Source organism: Gastrolobium bilobum, unplaced genomic scaffold (genome assembly GCF_033153095.1).
Source record: "Gastrolobium bilobum isolate Gb01-03AN ecotype WA unplaced genomic scaffold, APGP_CSIRO_Gbil_v1 utg19213, whole genome shotgun sequence".
In the NCBI taxonomy this organism is placed as follows: Eukaryota; Viridiplantae; Streptophyta; class Magnoliopsida; order Fabales; family Fabaceae; genus Gastrolobium; species Gastrolobium bilobum.
This window is the reverse complement of record NW_026898822.1, coordinates 470089-490680: the sequence shown is the minus strand read 5'-3', so window position 1 is coordinate 490680 and position 20592 is coordinate 470089. Positions and strand designations below refer to the sequence as shown.

At 32.1% G+C, this 20592-nt stretch overlaps 2 protein-coding genes across 2 annotated transcripts; one reads left to right on the top strand and one right to left on the bottom strand.

Annotated features, from left to right (window-relative positions):
* Nucleotides 1–1011: 1011 nt before the first annotated feature.
* On the bottom strand, nt 1012–4157 carry LOC133284414 (protein PAL OF QUIRKY). The gene is made up of 2 exons (XM_061481423.1): nt 3478–4157; nt 1012–2035 (listed from the first exon to the last, which is right to left on the bottom strand). Exons 1-2 carry the CDS (start codon nt 4089–4091, stop codon nt 1198–1200), a joined length of 1452 nt encoding a protein of 483 aa, XP_061337407.1. The 5' UTR covers nt 4092–4157; the 3' UTR covers nt 1012–1197.
* Nucleotides 4158–16195: 12038 nt separating this feature from the next.
* Nucleotides 16196–18103, top strand: LOC133284392 (pollen-specific leucine-rich repeat extensin-like protein 3). The gene is made up of 2 exons (XM_061481393.1): nt 16196–16472; nt 17700–18103. Exons 1-2 carry the CDS (start codon nt 16196–16198, stop codon nt 18101–18103), a joined length of 681 nt encoding a protein of 226 aa, XP_061337377.1.
* The last annotated feature ends 2489 nt before the right edge of the window (nt 18104–20592 follow it).

The following is a 20592-nucleotide window of genomic DNA, read 5'->3' as shown; positions in this document are numbered from 1 at the left end:
TTATATGTTTGTTTAACTATTTATAGTAGTTAAGTATATGTAAATTCAATATTTAAAACTGAATCAAATAATCCAGTTAAACCAAGCCATGAATAAACATAAACATTAACATATTTATTTAGCCTATAACAACGGAAACTAAAGAACTGAGAACATATCAGAGCCCAAAGCAATGGAATTTATCTGCCAATACTACTGTTCTTCATATGAGCGATTTCATAGCGAGGTATTGAATGTTGAATGTTGAAAGTTGAAACATCTAGTGCCAAAATCAACGATATTAATAAAGAAAGAGTAAGGACAGAACTGCAATCACTCCCGTGTGTAAAAGGAAGATGGAAGCATGTTGAAGTCCCAAGTCTGGGTAACATACCCACAAGGCCCCAAGCAACATTTTTGCCATTGATGGTCATTCTTCTGATTACTCCCACAAGCCTAACAAACCAAAATCCCCGACAAGCACAATAACCAACTAAATTATGATAATTTTACAGTGTTTTAATGGAATAGCATAAATTTTAAGAGTAATTTTTTAGGCCATACAATTGCAATAAGAAACCACAAGTCACAAACAAGCATTTGAAATTGCATTTGTCACATAAATTTTGAAATGATAACATATTTAAAACAAAATAAAATAAAATCGCTGTTTTTGTCAACAATCAGCACTAGTATTAAAAAAAAAAAAAAAACCACTGCCCCGTGAAATCCGACTAATGAGTGTGGGGTGGAAAAAATTCTTATACGCAACCTTACCCTTACATAATTGCAAAAAGACTGTTTCCTGAATTCGAATCCCATGACCTTTTAATCATGAAAGAACAATTTTACCACTGTTCCGGGTTCGCCCTTTTAGTCGGCACTAGTATTACTGCTGATAAAATTCAATGATAGTAAGAAGCAAGTGAGGGCATAGGCATACCATACCACACAAGGACAAGGACTAGCATATCAGAAAATTAAACCTGGCAGTAAAGAAAATTAAATGTCTTCTTTTATATGAGACTCGGTCTTTTATTATGGAAGGTTTACATATCAAACAAGAGAGTTAGCGACCAAAAAATATCCACACAAAAAAAAAGGAAAAAAAGTAAGAGGAAAAGATTCAATGTATTATACACTCAGAAAAACCAAAAAAAAAACATTCAAAGTCATCGTAGAACTTCTACCAAAACTGTACCATGCAGATAATTAAAATCACTGTGGCTGTAATGTTTCTGTCTGCTGCTTGTGGTTATCCACATGCAACTGAGCAAGAGCCTCCGACATCGGGTCTGTTGTAGCTTTTGCCATTGTTTTGTATTTAGAAGGTAATGTGGGAGGTGGGGGCTGAGATTTGTATATCTGAACACGAGCAAGGTCATCATCAAGTTCATTTTCATACTCGGGAGATTCCCTGGGAGTAATAGATACATTCTGAGACTGAGATTGATTATGCATTTGATAAATATCCATTTCTTTTTGCTGACTTCCATTGTAAGGTACATGAACAACCGATGCAATTGCATTGTTAGTTAAGTAATTCTGAGAAGTAAAATCATGAGCAAAAGGAGACCTGGCTCCCACCTCAGGATTGTGAGCTACATGACAATTCATTAAGGAAGCATTAAGATTCAATGAAGCTTGGCTAGCTGCACTTATAGGCAAACTATTGGGAGGCATGTTTCCAATAGGCACAAGGTATACCGGGCAAGGTTGATTAGCATGATAAACCATATGCTGCAATGGACGTGGTTGCTGGTAAATGTGCTGCAGAGATGGTACTGGCAACAGACCACTCGGGTGAAGTGGTAAAAAGTGTGTAGCAGCTTGCACAAACTGCAAATGTGGCCTCTCCACTTGATTAAACTGTGGACATGAAGTATACCCTATATCCACATTGGTGTTATTCGCTATGAAACCCGACGAAATGTAAGGGATTTTACTTTCAACTTCAATGGACTCAGCATTGACTCTAGCCTCCGAAACATGAACCACAGGTTCTTGGTAAGATATATTCTGCTGAGGAGACATAACACTTGAAACAGTATTATCACTGAAACAAAAAAAAAAACAAAAAAACCATTAACCAAAACAAAAAAAAGGCATTATCAATTCATCTACTAGAGCACAGTAATTGGACATTAAAATCTGTTCAGGACCCACCTTCATGGCTCAATATATTTGGGCCAGCCTACAAAGGCCCAGTAAGGGGTCACACCTTGCTTCCCCATAGTATGAGCATATGGACCTCACAATAGAGGATTCCTTACTCCTTGCACAGCTCACCCATAGTGCACTTTCAGATGTACAATTCTTCACACGAACTCAGTGTGAAGAATGGCCAAAACAGTTTGGCTCACTCTCTCTCGTATCATTTCCCTAACACATGAGGAAGATATCATGCATTCATCACTTATCGTGCCCTTTCACATTCCCCTCTCCTTGGGCTTTGGTTCATACCAAAGCTACTTTGAGCACTTATAGTTATACACATAGGAGATGTTTTTTAAGAGATTTCTTTTAGGATGACCACTAAAGTTGAGATGGGCTTTTTTACTTGATCATATTTGGTAAGTTGTTTTAAAAAATTTGTCCATCATTCGAATTTGCATAACAATTTCAGTTTGTGTGAAAAATTAAAAAAATTTGTCATTTCAGAATACCACCCAGCCCCATCAAACCAAAAAGTAAGAAAAAAAAGCAATAGACACAAATATCTCATCTCAAAAAAAAGTGACAAAAAAAAACTGAAAAGAAAGTCTTCTTTGTATTTAGTCAAGGGTTGGTTTGGTAATTTCATCCCATTTTTTCCTCAATATTTTACCTTCAACCAAAAATAAACTCAGAAAATTTATCCCAATTTTTTTGGTAATATTTTAGCCTACTAAACAATTTTTTTTTAACTTTCCTACCACATTTCTAATAATTGTATTTATCTGGTAAAAAAAATTCTCTCCTCTACCAAATGCCGCCATAGTTCACCTCGTGAGGTGATATAGATTCTATTGCACCGACGCCGACGCGACACTTAATTTTAAAAAATATTAGATTTCGACATATTAAAACACGTTTTGATATTAAATAATATTTTTAATTCATATAATGTATATTATATTTAATATTCAATAATTTAAAAAAAAAATAAAACTAAACTTATAATACCCATCAATCTTAACACGTAAGATATAACAAATATTTATATTAAACTCAATAAATACAATGGTAATCACAATCCAACCAATCTAATAATTGGAACTAAAAACGCAGTTCAATCTTTGAAACCTTTGTTTAAGTCTCTACCATAAGTGTTGAAGTTTCAAGATGTCATGGAGTGCCATAATATATAGACCTAACTCTAACTCAATATCAGCTCAAAAATAATCTTCACTAAAAACTTGGCAATAAAGTGATAAATGGTAATGAAAAAATCTAAATAGGCTTAGCAAAAAGACTCGCTCAATTTCTCAAGGCCTAGTAATACAAAATAAAGTGTACCTTGGAATTGTATCGGAAGAGGTGAACTTGTCTTCAAAGTGAGCTCTTACAGGAGGCAAATTGGTGAAGGAAGATGAAGAGGAAGTTGACCCAAAAGAGGAACTTGTCTCCAAAACGATGGATTCAGGGGCAGAAGAGACAAAGTGGTTAGGTTCACCCTCCTCCGCACCGTTTTGCATAATCTTAGCACTCTTGAGGGCATCGAAGAACCAAGACTCCGTTTTCGGGTGGCGAATAACGGGTCGACCCGATTCGGGGAAAACAAAGAGTCTGATGCGTGAGGGAGAAGGGGAAGAAGAGGCGAGGCGGTTGTGCTCGTCGATGAGGATGTGGAGATCTTCATCGGAGGCGAGTGAGATAAGCGAGTCGAGGTCGAGATGGGGAAGCTGGTACTTGAGAGTGAAAGGGAAGTTTATGGAGAGAGTTGAAGAGAGGTGCGAAATCAAAGAGGAGAGTGTGGTGACGGCGCGGCGCTCGATTGAAACGATGCGGGTTTCTCCGCCGGCGTAGCAGAGAGAGTTGGTGCGTGGACGAGGGAGTATGTAGCCGCCGTAGCTGCACATGAGGCGGAGCTTGGCGGCGGAGGCGGTGGCTTGTGACGGTGGTGTTTCCATTGCGTTAGCGTCGGAACTGAAAATGGAATTTAGGGAGTAGCGACGTTAACGTTAACGTTAGCGTTATGTTTATGGTTTGGTTGAGTACTAGAAATGGAAGGTGTTGGACTTAGCCACTTGCAGCATAACATGGGCTACCACACCAAGTTTTTGTTTTAGGATTTTATAATGAGGTAGGATCCTTAGACACTGGTGTCAAATTTGAAGTTTGACACTTTATCTGAAGGTCGTTAGATCAAAAAAGATCAATGGTGTCACATGCTTACAAATGAGAGTCGTTGATCTTTTTTGATCTAACGGCTCTCAGATGAGGTGTCGAACTTCAAATTTGACACTAGTGTCAAAAGGATCCTACCTCTTTTATAATTATAGATTCAACCTTAGAATTCTCCTACACACCATTTGATTTCCGTGCTGACATGAGTTTTATATATAATTTTTTCTAACACATGGCTCACACATGCTTTTTATCTTTACAACATGAGAATTGAATTCTCATTCAACATGAGAAAATCAAATCCCTTTGTTTTAATATACAATTTTTTTACGTCATTAGAAAATAAAGAGTAAATATTATTTTTGGTCCTCAACAAATTTTACAATGTCTGCTTTAGTCTCTAGCAAATAAAAAGGCCAATTGTGGTTCCTAAGAAATTCAAAATGGATCCATTTTAATTCTTTTAAGGACTAATATGGATCTTTTTTAAATTTGTGAGGGCTCACGATATCAACTAAATGAATCCATTTTGAATTTCTTAGGGACCACGATGAGCCTTTTTATTTGCTAGGAACTGAAACGGGCATCGTAAAATTTGCTGAGAACCAAAAAAAGTATTTACTCACAAATAAATTGCTTAAATTTGATATTACAATTTTAATTAACTTCTATGGTGAAAAATATAAATAAATTAGAAAGAGTCAACCCAGTTTGATCATTTATATTTTAAATGCAAATGTTACCTATAGACTCAGTCGGGATATTAAATTCAACCAATGAATTATTGGTTTAATTGCATGAATCAAATATATATAATAAAATATAATAAATATAAAATTAAAAGTATTTTAACCAATACCTAGATCTGGTTTAGTGGTTAGTCTTATAAGATAATTTATGTAGTCTAAATTCGAATCTTATTATTGATTTTTTTTCAAATATTTTGTCTAAAATTAATTATTCAGGACTAGTTCACTGGTTTAATATCAGATCAAATATAAGATCGTCCAATATCTCAATCGGTTCGGTTAGAGGTATGTCGGTCGAATTTTTTTAACACTGTTTAAATGGGACAAATTTTTGATACATCAGATATAGCCAACTTGGTATATCTTTTTTTCACATATAAAAAAAATTCATCACTTTTGAAGAAAAAAATCTGCCACATTAAAAAAGTTTTTTCATTTTAAAAAAGGGAAATATTACTCTCCTTTTGCATAAGATTACTTCTCTCCTACTCTTTCACTTTGATTTCCGCACCTCACTTTTTCCTTTTTTTTCTTTTTTTTTTGTAATGGTGAGACCCACACATTTTATCTCTACAACATAAGATACCTATCTTATGTTGAAGGAGAATAATAAAACCCTTTAAAAAAAGATATACTTAATTGGATAAATCTAATGCACCATAAATTTATTCATTTAAATAACAACCGCTGAGAAAGAGTTTAACTAAAGCAAACACAAAAGGAGGAAGAAAAATACAAAGACTTCGTCTTCTGGAGCGTTCTCAATCTAGAGTTTTGTTGATAGAAAAGTTTACACGCCCTCAAAAGAATACAAAATTAGACTCTTCTTGAACATTTTAATTCTAAGTTTTGTTGTTTAAAAAATTATACTTTATTATTTAAGATTTTCCAAAATATTAGTAAATTTTAGATTTGACTAAATATTAAATGTATTTTTCATTAGTATATAATTATTAACTTAATTTATCAAGTACTTTTTGAAGAAGAAAAAACAAATGATTTTTTTTCAGTACTAAAGTTACAATTTGATATTAAACGGTTTTTTTTTTTTTCTAATTTAGTTTGTACAATGTATTGATAAAATTTATTAATACAATTAGAAACTAAAGATTAATTTTGGTTACAATCGAAAAGTCATTAATTGATAAATCTTTAGAATTTTCTAAATTTATTATGTCTAGGGGGAAAAATAAAATAAAACTAACGAATGATTCGTAAGATTTTTTTTAATATTTTCGTGTCAATTAAAAAACTATGAATAAGTGTGTACCATATCTATAAATTAAAAATATCAATTTAAAATATAAATAAAAAATATATTTAAGTATACAAAAAATTCATATTCCTAAATAAATATGAATAAGTCTTCAATGCAAATTATGTTGTCGTCTACAAAAACGGGTTCTGAAAACATGGAAGAGAGGAGCCAAAAGTGAAAAACTTAGATAATAGACTTGAATGTGCATAATTGCATTTTAATAACAATACATGGAAATTAAAATAATCCTGAAGGCTATAAAATATTTAAATATTAATAAGAAAAGTCAAGGAAATATTAGCTCACTATATACGTGAGATTTTATAAGAGTTATGTTGTAGGAAAACTGATTGTGTAATGTTATAGAGATTCGTTTTACGTGTCATAATTTTCTTTTTTCTTTTTTCTTCAAAAAATGTGGGTCTCACAAAATGTTGTGTGTGTAAGAAAGTTTGTTGTATCATGTTAAATGACAAATATAAACCTCATATACGTGATTAGACAGAATTGATAAGGAGGTGAGGACCCACGCCCTGTCTCTCTGTCATGCAAAATGAAGAAAAAATAGCCATTGCATGTTCGCAAAAGAGATATAGGAAAAATTACAAATAATATCCATCAAGATGAGCTACTAGTCAAGGAACGCGTAAGAGGTTCACATAATAATTGTAACTTGGAAGCTAAACCAAACCAAATAACATTTGAGATAGGACACTTAAGATGGTTAAATTATTTTATAGATACTATAGATTTATTAAATTTTTAAATAGGTTTTACAACTTATAAGTATTCAAGTTTAAGTGGTGGAGTGCTATATCAATTAAGAAAATAAGAATTATATAAATTATAAACTCATTATATTAAGATTTTAGGTCATGACAGGTTTATTATTATAATTTTATACTTAACCAATTGATGGGGTTTCTCTTGCATGAATTTTTCTAATAGTTTAACATTAATATTAAAAAAAAAATCTACCTTTCACTAACCGAATTAGAATTTAGAGAAAAGATAAACTTACGACCTATTTTCGTTACAATCTCTTACAATCATATCTTAAACGTTGATTTTCATTAATATAAAGGTTATTTTTATTATGAATAAATAAATATCACTCAATAAATTATAATCGTTAAATTGACAGAAATTAACGATTAAGATATGGTCGTAAGAAATTATAAATGAAAATAGGTTATAAATATAACATTTCTCAAAAAATTTATGAGAAAAGTATTTCTCCAATCATCGGAGATAAAATTATATCCAGTGAGCTCAAAATGAAATCATTTTGGTGTTATAAGATTAAAAAATTATAATGATAAAGACTAATATAACTCTGCAATATATTATAATTACAAAATACCTTAATTTTCGTCCTGAAACGATATCGTTTCGAATTCATTGAAAATAAGAGAAATTTTTTATCCAAAATTTATTATCACTTATTGAAAACAACAATCCCCTTTCAAATTCAATATTTATTTACTTACTACTAGAAATACAGCACATTTAATCTAACATTAATATATATATAAATATCTTTGAAAAAAGCGAAAAAGAAGCATCCCATGAATGGTGGCTAAAGTAAAGGGAGTGTTATTGGGGTTCCTCATTCGTTTTGCACACGCAAATGGAAGCGTTGGTCAATATTCGCAAAAACTTTACCCTCGTGAGTCTTCAAAATTACAAATATAGCATGTACAGGACATGGGTAGAGTGTGGCTATAAAAGGAGGAACAAAGAGGGGTTGTGAAGTAGCAAAAGAAAAACATTACAAGAAGCGGGGAATGGGAGATTGGAGCTATCAGAAGTTGTGGGAATGGGCGGTCTGGGATGAAATTTAAAAATGAATGTTGAGTTTCATTATCATCAGTATAGTATTCTTCTTCTTCCCAGGTCCGCCCATTCCAATAATTTCTGGTGATTCCTCCCTTTCCCCTTTGCTTTGCTTTCTATATATATATATATATTAACAACATGATATATATATGATTGTTCCCAACACAATCCTGTCCATTTCACAGGTATACCTAATATAGTTTTATTATTATTTTGTATGTATTTGATGTTTATTGAATGGGTAGGTTTTTTTTGGATGATTGATTCTATATTATGTTACTGTGTTGATGCTATCTGTTTTATTTGATGATGGATATGGCGGATCTGGTGGTCCTTTCCTCTTACTTTGCTCTTCACTTCATGGAGTAGCTGGATTTGGATACATACTTTGTGACTTTACTCACCAAACCCCTGATCGAACAGGCGATGACTGTTTAGAGCTGAATCACATTTTTTTTTTTAAAAAATATATATATACACAAATACAAATGAAAATTTATACTAGAGGGATTATTTCAAGAGGAAGGATATTATAACTATCAAAAATTTTCAGTATCAACTTACTACCTATCTAATCACCATTAGATTAACATTTTCTCTCTCTTCAAAAACTTTTTAACATTCTTTCTTTGATCCAATGGTGATGTGATGGGTAGTAAGTTAGTAGTGAAAATTTTTTGTAGTTAGAATATCTTCACTCTTATTTTAAAGGATTTTATAGATGTCATGTTGTAGGAAATTTGTACTGTCATGTTACTCTCACAAAAAAAATAGTCCCACCTTATTTTCTTTTTTCTTTTTGAGTGAGACCCACATCAAATGTATTAGAGTAACATGACACTAAAAGTTTCCTACAACATTACATATATAAAATCATATTTTAAATTAACGTATCTTATATCACCCAATAATTATATGAAATTGTTAAATTATAATTATTTATTATTTTCATTAGTTATATATTTTAAAGTATATATGTCATGTTAATATTAATATTATATATATATATATATATATATATATATATATATATATATATATATGTACGGGATAGGAGAGATCGCAAGCTACTTAATAATTTTTTGTAAAATTTGAATTTAATAAATTTAAACGTAAAAATAATATAAAATTATTCTAATAATTATACACATTGGACACTCTTCTCCTATTTAGATTCGTTGCTTGGCCCGTTTTAATGAACTTAAAAAAAAAAAGATTTTTTATGCTTGTTTATTTTATAAGTGTTTTTAACAAAAGTAAAGTTATATAGATTTATAGAAGTTAAAATTTTGAACTTAAAAAAAAAAAAAAAAAAAAAAACAGGTTTTTAGCTTGTTCTTTTTTTTACTTTTGTTTTTTTTCAAAAAAATTCGATCAGCATAATTTTTATTCTAGTTTGTCTGCAAATTTTGTTCTATCCAACTTTAACAAAGTATTTATGATTTACTAAGATAACATTAACTTATATTTGGTTTTGTTCTAGTTTCTCTCCAATTTTTTTTATTGGTAGTAATAAATTACATTGTTTACGACACAATATTAAGAATCTATCTGACATCCTTTTTTTTCTTTTTTAAGTTAAAGTAAAAAAAAAAAAAAACTTTAAAAATAAAGTGAAAAGCTATTTGATGATTATATAAAAATTTAAATTAAAAAGAAGATAATACAAGTTAAAAAATGTTTCACCTAAGAATTTTTTTTTTATTTTTTTTTTATTTTTTTTTTAATTATACAAATTTTTGTAAAAACTTATTTGACCTATTTTGTCTTTATAAAAAGAAGAGAAACCAAAAAAAGACCTCATAAATATGCACTAAAAGTCTTTTTCCTATTAATTTGACAATGATAGTTTATTGAGTTACATATATATATATATATATATATATATATATATATATATATATATATATATTAATTATTAATTTTAAATAATATATGGATAAAATAAAATTAATCATTTTATGTTAAAAAAAAAACCTGGAAAGGAATGACTTCGCTTTGAGGAGCCTTCCCCCAACCACAGAAAGTTACCAAATTTTCGTAGGAAAAAAAAAGACTTATAAATCGTAATAAGTTCAATTGAGGGAAAAAAAAAAAAACAACTGTTACGCAAAAAAGGTAAGTTTACCATTCATGTAGAGCCATAACTACCCTCTGTATGCTTAAGTTTGTCATCTTCTCCTTAATTTTGTCACACGTTGATATTCTTATAAGCATTGATATGATTAATCGCCCGTAACCTTTCGTTCATATGACAAAAATTAATTTTTTAATTAAATATTTTGAGGTCTAAGTTATAAAAATAGAAAAAATAATTTTGAAAAATTCCTATATAAATCAATGGATCGATGGAGAAATAAAAAATAATATAAACAAAAATTTAACGAGAGGCATTTATTTGATATTTTCCCTAAATATGCGTTTGGCTTACCTGCAATAACAGAACTCCATTGATTGGGTTGTGCTTATTGCAAGTGGAACTTGGTGAAGCATATACGTCTTATCATGGAGAGTATTTTCAGTACTCTCGACGCATAAGATACCTATATTTAATAAGTAAATCGTTAGGATCCTTTTTCCTTTTTCTATCTCCTCAATGCTTACATAATATGTCGGCACTAATGTTATTTTCATGAGAAATATTTTTCTCAAGTTACATAAAAAATTTTATCTCATGTCACATATACATCGCAATCCGAGCCAGCATTTTTTTTTTTTTTTTTAACCGTGGGACCCACCCAATTATGTCTCTACATGAGATAATACTATCTCATGTAACATGAGAAAAGCATTGCCCTATTTTTATTGAAGGAATGTATCGAATAAAGAGTGCTGACAACAGCTGGTAAGATATTTCGCTTATTGGGCTACTGTGATGGATATTGAACTTTGGGCCAGGAAATTGGTCTAAACTCTAAAACAATATGTTTTTTGATCATACTAGTTTAACTTTAAAAAAAAAGTTTGACCGATTGTCCCCAAAAATAAAAATAAAAAAATGGCTAGATTAAGTTTCTAATCAAACTTATTATCATATTAATGCAAAATAACGTGTTGATAGTGTCACTGTGTTAAGGCACGCTACTTAATATAAACCGAATAGCTTAAACGAGCAGGTGTCAGGTCGATTTTGATTAGACAGAGAAGCACATGTGTGGTATCTAGGGGTGCAAGTGGATCGGGCAGGTCAACAAGGGCCTATGACGTAGGTCTTTTGTCATCATCCTTCAGCCTTCACTCCCATACTACGTGCTCTTAAGTTACATTTTGTATTCTTTCTTACATCAATATAGTGTAGTCGGTGAGCAATTATGTGATTTATATTTATCTTATTGTTGCTTCACTTATATTTTACTCATTCTCAAATCTCTAGTTGTGTTAGATTGGGGTGCAAAGGGAGAAAATATTTCAAGATGATCATGCTTATATACTCATGAAAAGATTTAAAGGAATCTATTTTGTCAATAATAATTGTAGTTGAAATTTGATAGTGGACTTGGATTGTTGCATAACCCAAAATTACAATATCAATAATTTGTTACCAAAGATATGGTGTTCTTAGTTAAACAAGTCCCCTCAGCCTTGATCGAGGTTAGGACTCAGCTTTAAGATTTGTGGTTCATCATCAACATTTATAAGTAACAGTTATCTCTTACTTTCGCCGATATTGCTGATAGTGATGCAAAGAGAGAGAAACACATAGAAGGAAACGCAAACCATATATGAAGACATTTTGAGGAAGAAACTCGTCACCATTGCTAAAGAAAGACAAAAAGCCTATAGAATAGGATTCATATCCCTTTAAAGAGAGAAAAACTTATGTGATGAATCTTGTGAGTAAATATATCCTTTTAGAGGGTAAAATCCTCTGATTATTGAACCAAAATGAATCTGTGTAATTTCATTATTCGTAGTGGAAACTTTTTGGACTTGGTCCCATAATTTTTACTTTTCACATTAAAGAGGTTTTTCACGTTAGAACTTTGGTATTCTCTACTTTATCTATCTTTGTTTTGATTTTGCTTTAATGTTTGTTCACTAAGGCTTCCACAAGTCGGGTTGATAAAGGACAGACTATTTGATATGATGAAGCCAGGTTGTAAGTGTCGGACTCCACGACACAATAATGTTATCAGAGCCAATGGTGGATTGGCCTACGGTGATACGAATATTTGAATGTGTGGGAAGTCAAGGTCTTGATGTTAATTTGTACTCAAGTCTTGATAGAAGAGCCAATTTCTTGATGAGAAGTCAAGCAATGATGAACCCCATGAATACTCGAAGAAGCTTCTCCTTGAGATAGAGTAGATTGAATGCCGGCTTGAGACTTGTACTTGAGGGCCAGGGGAGATGTTGGGGATTTTAAGTGTGAGTGAGTGAAGTCATACATTGGTTAAGAATAGACTAAGTGAACACCATATAAATGGAAGGACTCATGTACCTAATGTTTTAAATTTTGAATTGATTGTGGCATTTAAAGCCACTTAATGTCATTGTTCACTAAAGAGACGGCGGCCTCCCCTACCTTGAGCTTTCCCTTGTTGGCCCAAAAATATGCGGATAGTGAAAAACAATACCTAATGAAAGAATTTTGTCATTCTTGTGCTTCTCTTGTCAACTCTATTATTAAACTAATTTGGGTAATCGATAAATTCATGGAGAAATAATAATAATCATAATAAAGTTTACTCCCGTAGAGTAAAGAAAAACACAGAACCCAGCTTCAACAAAAGTGGCTATATTTATGAGAAAACTCTTTAAATTTCCGCCATATATTTAGAACCATGATTGGCTAATTTGATTTGATCTCTATTACATATACATTACAGTTCAGCCGCTTACCAAATTTCGGGGGTATAAATTGTGAAAAACTCTGTTAACAAATTGCATTATTTCAGAATTCATTTTTTTTTCTTCGAAGAAAAAAAGGATACACTTTTGCAATTAAATAATGAAATCTGGTACACAGTTTGCGGATAGAATTTTTGTTTCTTGGTGTCCGGAGACTGGAAAACTTCCTTAATATGCATACAAAAGTAATAGAAAGAAAATTATAATGAGTTGATTGTTATATAGAACATAATTTGGCATGAGAAAATCATTCGAGGTTTTAAACTATAAAATTTGTAAGATAATTATAATAATTTAATCGTTTTACATAATATTTTAAATATTAATGTAAATTTTTTAAAAGAAAAATGTTTACACTTTTTTATTACCCAATTGACAGGTGGGTTTGACGTTCTGACGTGTAATGTTCGTATGATTTCGGAAGAGAGTTAAACAAATAAATGTGAAACAGAATGCATAAATGGATCAATCCACCCTTTCAAAAGAGACGAATATCTGGAAGATGTTTCATTTTTGTTCTTCAATTATGAAAATAGGGTCATGCATATACCTCTAAAAGGTCCGTTCAGGGATATTGATGAATATAAAAGTGTGTTATGTAGTGTCCAACTTTTCCTTTTGGTAAATTGCATATATTCATTGTCTGGCACGTTCTCCTACAAGACTATGCGCACATCGTCATGCTATTCTTTTCTTAATATAACTTTTTAGATGTTTTTTTTTTTTTTTTGAATTTAATTCAACCTTAATTATTTTTTTGACACAAGTTGATTTTCTCTAATATTTTTAAGTTTTGACTCTTTGAACTGATTATGAGACTAATCCAGTGCAGAACAGGTAGAGAATAAAAATATTTAAATTCCTTTCAAAAATAACATACAAAAATCAAACCAAGATTTTTTTTCTTTTCACTTATAACACAATTTGATTAGATGTTATATTTTTAGTTGTAGCCTCGTAGGAATCATACAAACGCAGGTGACGGGAGTCTAGACTTGTAATAGGCTCTTTTCACGGTTTCACTTTTTTTTTTCTTCCTTTCTAATTAATCTATGGAGTTTGCATTATTATTTAACATGATACAAGAAAGTTTTTTACACACATAATATTTTGTAGGTCCCATATTTTTTGAATAAAAAAAAAAATTACGGCACGCAAAACGAATCTCTATAACATTACACAATCACTTTTCTTACAACATAACTATTATAAAACCCTTAATCTATACGTCCTTATTTTATTTAGATTTTGTTTGGTATTGAAGTTTTTGAATGGAAAAAAAGAAAGCATGATTGAAGCAGTTAATATTTTTTAAATGTTATGCTGGACACCAATGTTATTAAAACCGGACCGATCATTGACCCGGTCGAGGTACCGGGTCACTGGGTCAATGGTTCAACCGGTGGGTCACTGGTTGAACCGCATGAACCGGGTATATATATAAATTTATATTTTATACTTAATTATATAATAAATATTTTAAATGGTGCAATTCAAACAATAACCTGATGTAGTCTAGTGGTAATTACTATATTGTCTATCCTCAATGTATGGAGTTCGATTCCTATTTGATGCAATTTTTGAAATAATTCTATTAACTTAACTGTTATATAATAAGTATATTAAATGGTGCATTATATTTAACAGGTAATGATAGCGTAGTGGTTCAAAGGTGCGCTCCTCACGTCAAAGGGTTGGGTTCGATTCTCACTTGGTGAACCTACCCTATATTTCATGAGCACAAACGGTCTACACCTCCATCGATCAGTCACATATATTAGAAAACAACAATTGACTAGACAGAAATTATGATAAGCCCAGCTTGTTCAGCCCAAGGCCCAAACCTGCATAGCCTATTTATTTTGTATATTTTCAACAGAGCCTATTTGGGCCTTTTAACCCAGCCCGAGAATACAGTAATACTTTTATTTTTTTAATATTATCCAACGATATATTAATTATTTAATTAATTTGATTCGAGCTGAAAAATATTACGGGATGGAAAAATTCTCCTAAACAAATTTTTTAAATAGATGCATTTATAAGGATTGGAACTCGAAATCACTAGTTAAATTAGAACCAGGGACGGATTGAGGGAAGGGCGATCATTAGTTTGGTAGCCGTCTCTCCCTAAATTTTAATTTTTTATTATTTTATGTACAAAATAATAATTTTAACAATAATAGGGTATTAGTACTAATAATTAATCTCTTCTTAAAAAATACTTATAATTATTATTATTATCTTTTATTAGTCTTAATAATATTTAGAATTTTAAAATTTTATTTTTATCTCCTATTATAAAAAATTCTGAATTGACAAGTGGCTGGAACAATCCCTTGTAAATTGATCGAAATGCTCGGTGTTCCCACATAACAATCATTCATATTAAAGTTATAGAAAGAAATTGTTGTGCGAACAAGCTTTCAAACCTTCCTTGGGTGAATCTTACACAAGACTTTTGTACTTCTCCTCCCCCACCCACTTAGGCATTTTTGTATTGTATTTAACTGATTTAGGTGGTTTTAGTTAAACTCATGGAATAATGATCAAAATGTTATTTTTTGACAAAAATTTTATCCAAATGTCACGCGAAACTTTTTACCAAACTGTCACGTGACGTAATTCGTTACGACTGGTAGCGAATTACGTTTCTCAATAATTTTGTGATAAGTGACACACTTTCGTAGGAAAAAACTGACGTGTCATAATTTGCTATGGCCACGTGTCACGAAATCATTACATAAAATTCGCTACCAATAATAACGAATTATGGCACGTGGTAGTCGGTTAACGTGACATTTAGATAAAAAAAATTAACAAAAAAAATGTCAATTTAGTCACTGTTTCGAAACTCGTTCTATTCTCTCTCCTTAGCCTGTTTTTGGGGGTTTTACCCTATCCATAATACCCAAAAAAAAAAAAAAAAAGAGAGAGTTGTATTTGTCTAAAATGGAAAATATAGTCTAAGCTTAATGTGTAAGTTTCTAGTTATTTGAAATCTAAATTTATTTAGATATCAAATGGTCAAAATCTCAACCATAAGTCAGTCCCTCCCACATGCTTAACCTTAACCCTATATCTCTCAACAATCTTGAAAATTCCACTTCGCTACTATATATATTCACCAAATATCAATAATTTTTACTACCACCACACCACACCACACCAAATTATTTCTTTGGAAAGCATGAGTTACCACAACCACAGACATCCTCCTCCGCCACCTGGACCATCACCACCACACGGTCCCCCGGGACCACCAGGTCCACCGCCACCTGTCTTCCACCATCCACCACCGCCTCCGGACCCATTTGCTCCCCCACCACCACTTCATCATCATCATCCACCACCGCCTCCACCAGATCCCCGTCCTCCTCCACCACCGGTTCTGCATCATCATCATCATCATCATCCGCCGCCGCCGGGGCCTCCACCGCCTGGATGGCCTAATCCTCCGCCTCCACGCCCACCTTATTATTAAATTTAGTGAGTGGATCGATGGATGGATATGCTTTATCTATCAGTATCACGCTTTAGTAAGTTGCTTTTCGCTTATATATATCTTAATTTGTGTTTAGGACTTCTTATTCTGTTTGGCTTTGTTTGCATAATCATCTACTTTATTATCATCTACAGCTGTTATAATTTGTATTATGATTTTATTACACACGTGCTCTGTGTTTGTATTATTATAAAGTACCCTTAAATTTGTGTTATTAAAGGCAATATTATCGCAGAATTATTCATGTATGTGCAAAACGAATGGATAAGGCTGCTCCATGATAGTGTTAAAACCCTAAGTTAATGGATATTAGATTCTGTTAATTGTTTTAATGGAAATTTATTGACTTCGTTATTAATATAAATAATGGTAAATTGAATGCTTCCATTATTGTTAATAACAATAAATTAATTGGTTCCGTTATTAATAACAGTAAATTAAATTAATTGGCTGGAGGGATGTAGTTTACTGATTTGTGCTAATTTGCAATGATGACATTGTTCAAAATAAGTAATAAGATATTGTATGACAAATAGTGAGAGGTTGTATATGAGATTCTTGGGTTTAAAGGGAAAATTTGAGTGTTGTATGCTGTGTTTCATGAAATTTCTCGAAGTGGTACTAATTTGTGCTAATTTCTGAGATATTCTAATCTGTGGGTGAATCACTTTAGATATTGTCTTTTCAATTTCTTTAACTATTAAGTTTGCATGATATTCAAGATATCTCCGAAATTTTCAACAGTCCTGCCCTTAATAGGCCAGTTTAATCATTAACTGTAAAGAAATTTGAGATACATCATCCCAAAAGCTAGCTCAAAGGGTGGGAGTGCCCAAAGTCTTATAAATTCCACATTAGTTGCTCATATAACCAATGTGGGACTATATACGCCCCCTCACACAAGAGCCCTTTGGGCTTGAAGCGTGGATTATGCACAGGTACAATTTTTGGTTTATCTTTTGTGCTTTTTGTTTTAATTTCACTTTTTTTTTTTTTGTGTAATAATTTTAATTTCACTTTAAAGTAGGAGACGGTGAGGCTCTGATACCATGTAGAATCCAAGAAACTCATCTGGAAGAATAGAAAAATGAATATTCACACTATCTGAATGTACTCTTACAACTTATATACATGAAGCTCTGAAGTATAACCGAAAAGCTAACTAATCTAACTTCTTCCGTAAAAACAGGAATCAGTTCAACTAACTTAAATTACACGTGGTCTAATTTAATAAAGCTCCAACCAATAAGAACTATTCTCATCATCCCCCCTCAACTCAAGGTGGGAGGTGCATATCAAGCAATCCCAGCTTGCCAACTAGCTGCTGAAACGTTCGTGGAGCCAAGGCTTTGGTATTCGAAACTCACTTCTGCTCTTCTCTCTATTGGTTATCAACAGTCCGAAGCTGATCATTCCCTTCTCACCAAATCTCAGCCTGGTTCTTTCACCGCTCTTCTCATTTACGTTGATGATATTGTGTTAGCTGGGGATGATGCTAAGGAAATTCAGCATGTTAAACAATTCCTTGATGCTACGTTTCGCATTAAGGATTTGGGGGCCCTACACTACTTCCTTGGTTTAGAGATATTCTGATCTGATAATGGATTGGTGATCAACCATCGCAAGTATGCACTTGAGTTAATAGATGATGGTGGGTTGTTAGGCTCTAAACCATGCTCAACTCCAATGGAGCCGGGTACTAAATTGGAAAAAGATAAAGGACAGCCTTGCTTAGATACTGGCAGCTACAGAAGATTGGTAGGAAGGTTGTTATATTTGACAACAACACGTCCGGATATATGCCATGATGTACAACAACTCAGTCAACATGTTGGACATCCCACTGATATTCATGTTCAGGCTGCTACTCGTGTGTTGAAATATTTGAAAGGAACTCCAGGAAAAAGACTATTTTTTGGTGCTAAAAATGAGTCCAAGATCAGTGCATTTGCTGATTCTGATTGGGCAACCGGTCCTGATACAAGGCGTTCAATCACTGGATATTGTATCTTCTATGGTTCTTCACTAATTGGGTGGAGATCTAAGAAGCGGAATACAATTTCTAGGTCATCATCAGAAGCTGAGTATAGGGCCTTAGCAAGCTTAACGTGTGAATTACAGTGGATGCGTTATTTGCTTGATGATTTGAACATTAAATTGTCTCAACCAATGGCAGTATTCTGTGATAACAGATCTGCGATCTACCTTGCTCATAACCCTGCTTTCCATGAGCGTTCTAAGCACATAGAGATCGATTGTCACATAGTACGGGAGATCTACCTTGCTCATAACCCTGCTTTCCATGAGCGTTCTAAGCACATAGAGATCGATTGTCACATAGTACGGGAGAAAATTATCAGTGGTCTCATTCATCTGTTACCTGTTGCTTTTTTAGAACAGTTAGCAGACTCCTTTACCAAAGCCTTATAAACTCCACATTAGTTGCTCATACAACCAATGTGAGACTATATATCTCAACATTAACACCCGAAAATAGGAATCTGCAAAACAAGAACAATGAGAAAGATTAAAATTAAACTCTGATTCCGAAAATAGAGAATCAAAGCTCGAAGAATAGAATCCACTAGGATTAGCCTAGTGGTGTGGGGTGTGTGTGTTAGGTGTATGTAGTGTAGTGGTGTGTGTTCAATTCCCATGTAATGCAAAAAAAAAAAAAAAAAAAAAGCTCGAAGAATAGCGTAGCCAAAAATTGCGGAAATAAGCCAAATGCAGTGTCTGCCAGCTACTGGTGAAATTGCATGGCCTTGGCCCAAAGGAATAAGGAGTATATATGTTCATGAATAGCATACGAGAGATATTGGAAAACAAATGATATCATACGAATTAAGATTTTAATTTATTATTTTTGGACAAAAAAATTCATTGGTATTCAAAAGTATTGAAAAAAAGTCATGTGATATTCGATTAGTATTTTAAAATATTAATTTAGAGTCCATTCAAATCGATGGTATTCAATCAGGAATTTAAACAAAGGAATGTCTCTCTCACAATTTTACCCTAAACCTTATAATTTTTGGAGATTTCTTTATTGGTCATTTTTTTCCTTTGGCGGGTCGACCGCTCAAAACTGAGTTCCGCCATGGAAATTTGGTCAAAGATCAAAAATAGCATATTTTTTAGTTATTTTCATCACAAAAAACCCTGAAACAACAACCGAACAAGATTCTAGTCTAATTCATCTCAAAAACAGCAAATTTTTAAGCGATTTTGAAAGCTTTTGGAAGTTTAAAAAGTAATTTTTCAAGTTATGAATCACTATTTTTCTTGGCACAAAAAATGTTATTTTTATATTAAAAACAATATAAAATAATGGGAATATAATAGAGTAACAAAAACAATAGTAATGTGCAAAACAACAACTAGAAAGATTAAAATTAAACTCTGATTCCAAAAATAGAGAATCAAAACTTGAAGAATAGTATAGCCGAAAATTGCGGAAATAAACCAAATGCAGTGTTTGTCATTGTTGAGCTTTTGAGTTGAATTAATTTTTTACGGGTAGCTACTTGTGAAATTGCATGGCCTTGGCCCAAAGGAATAAGGAGTATATATGTTCATGAATACCATTCGAGAGATATTGGAAAACAAATGATATCAGACTAAGACTATTGCATACAGGGTATAGTTTCCAATGTTATGAAATTGCTCATTTCCAAATGTATGGTCACATTAGTCTCCAAAGCTCTAGCTATTCCTAAATGCACCACATGGTAAGTACATTATCACAGACGCCAGAGAAAGCAGAGTTCTATTGATTTCGTGTACGGGTTTAATTCTATCTGGGTTGTGATATGGAAAATACTGATCAAAAGATTCAATTATCAAGTTCTACAAAGTAATTTGATAGAAATAATTACTGCGTTATTTTCTGTATTTGATTCACTCTATTGATAATTTATACTTTTTTTTATTTTGTAGAGTAATTGTTTATACTTTTCTTTCTCTTTATTATCTATTTACCTGAACAAATAATACGTTGAGATTGAATTATAAGTAACTGAAGAGTACTAAATAACTGAAGAGTAATAAAAGATGGGAAAATGTTTATCTTTTTAAATGAC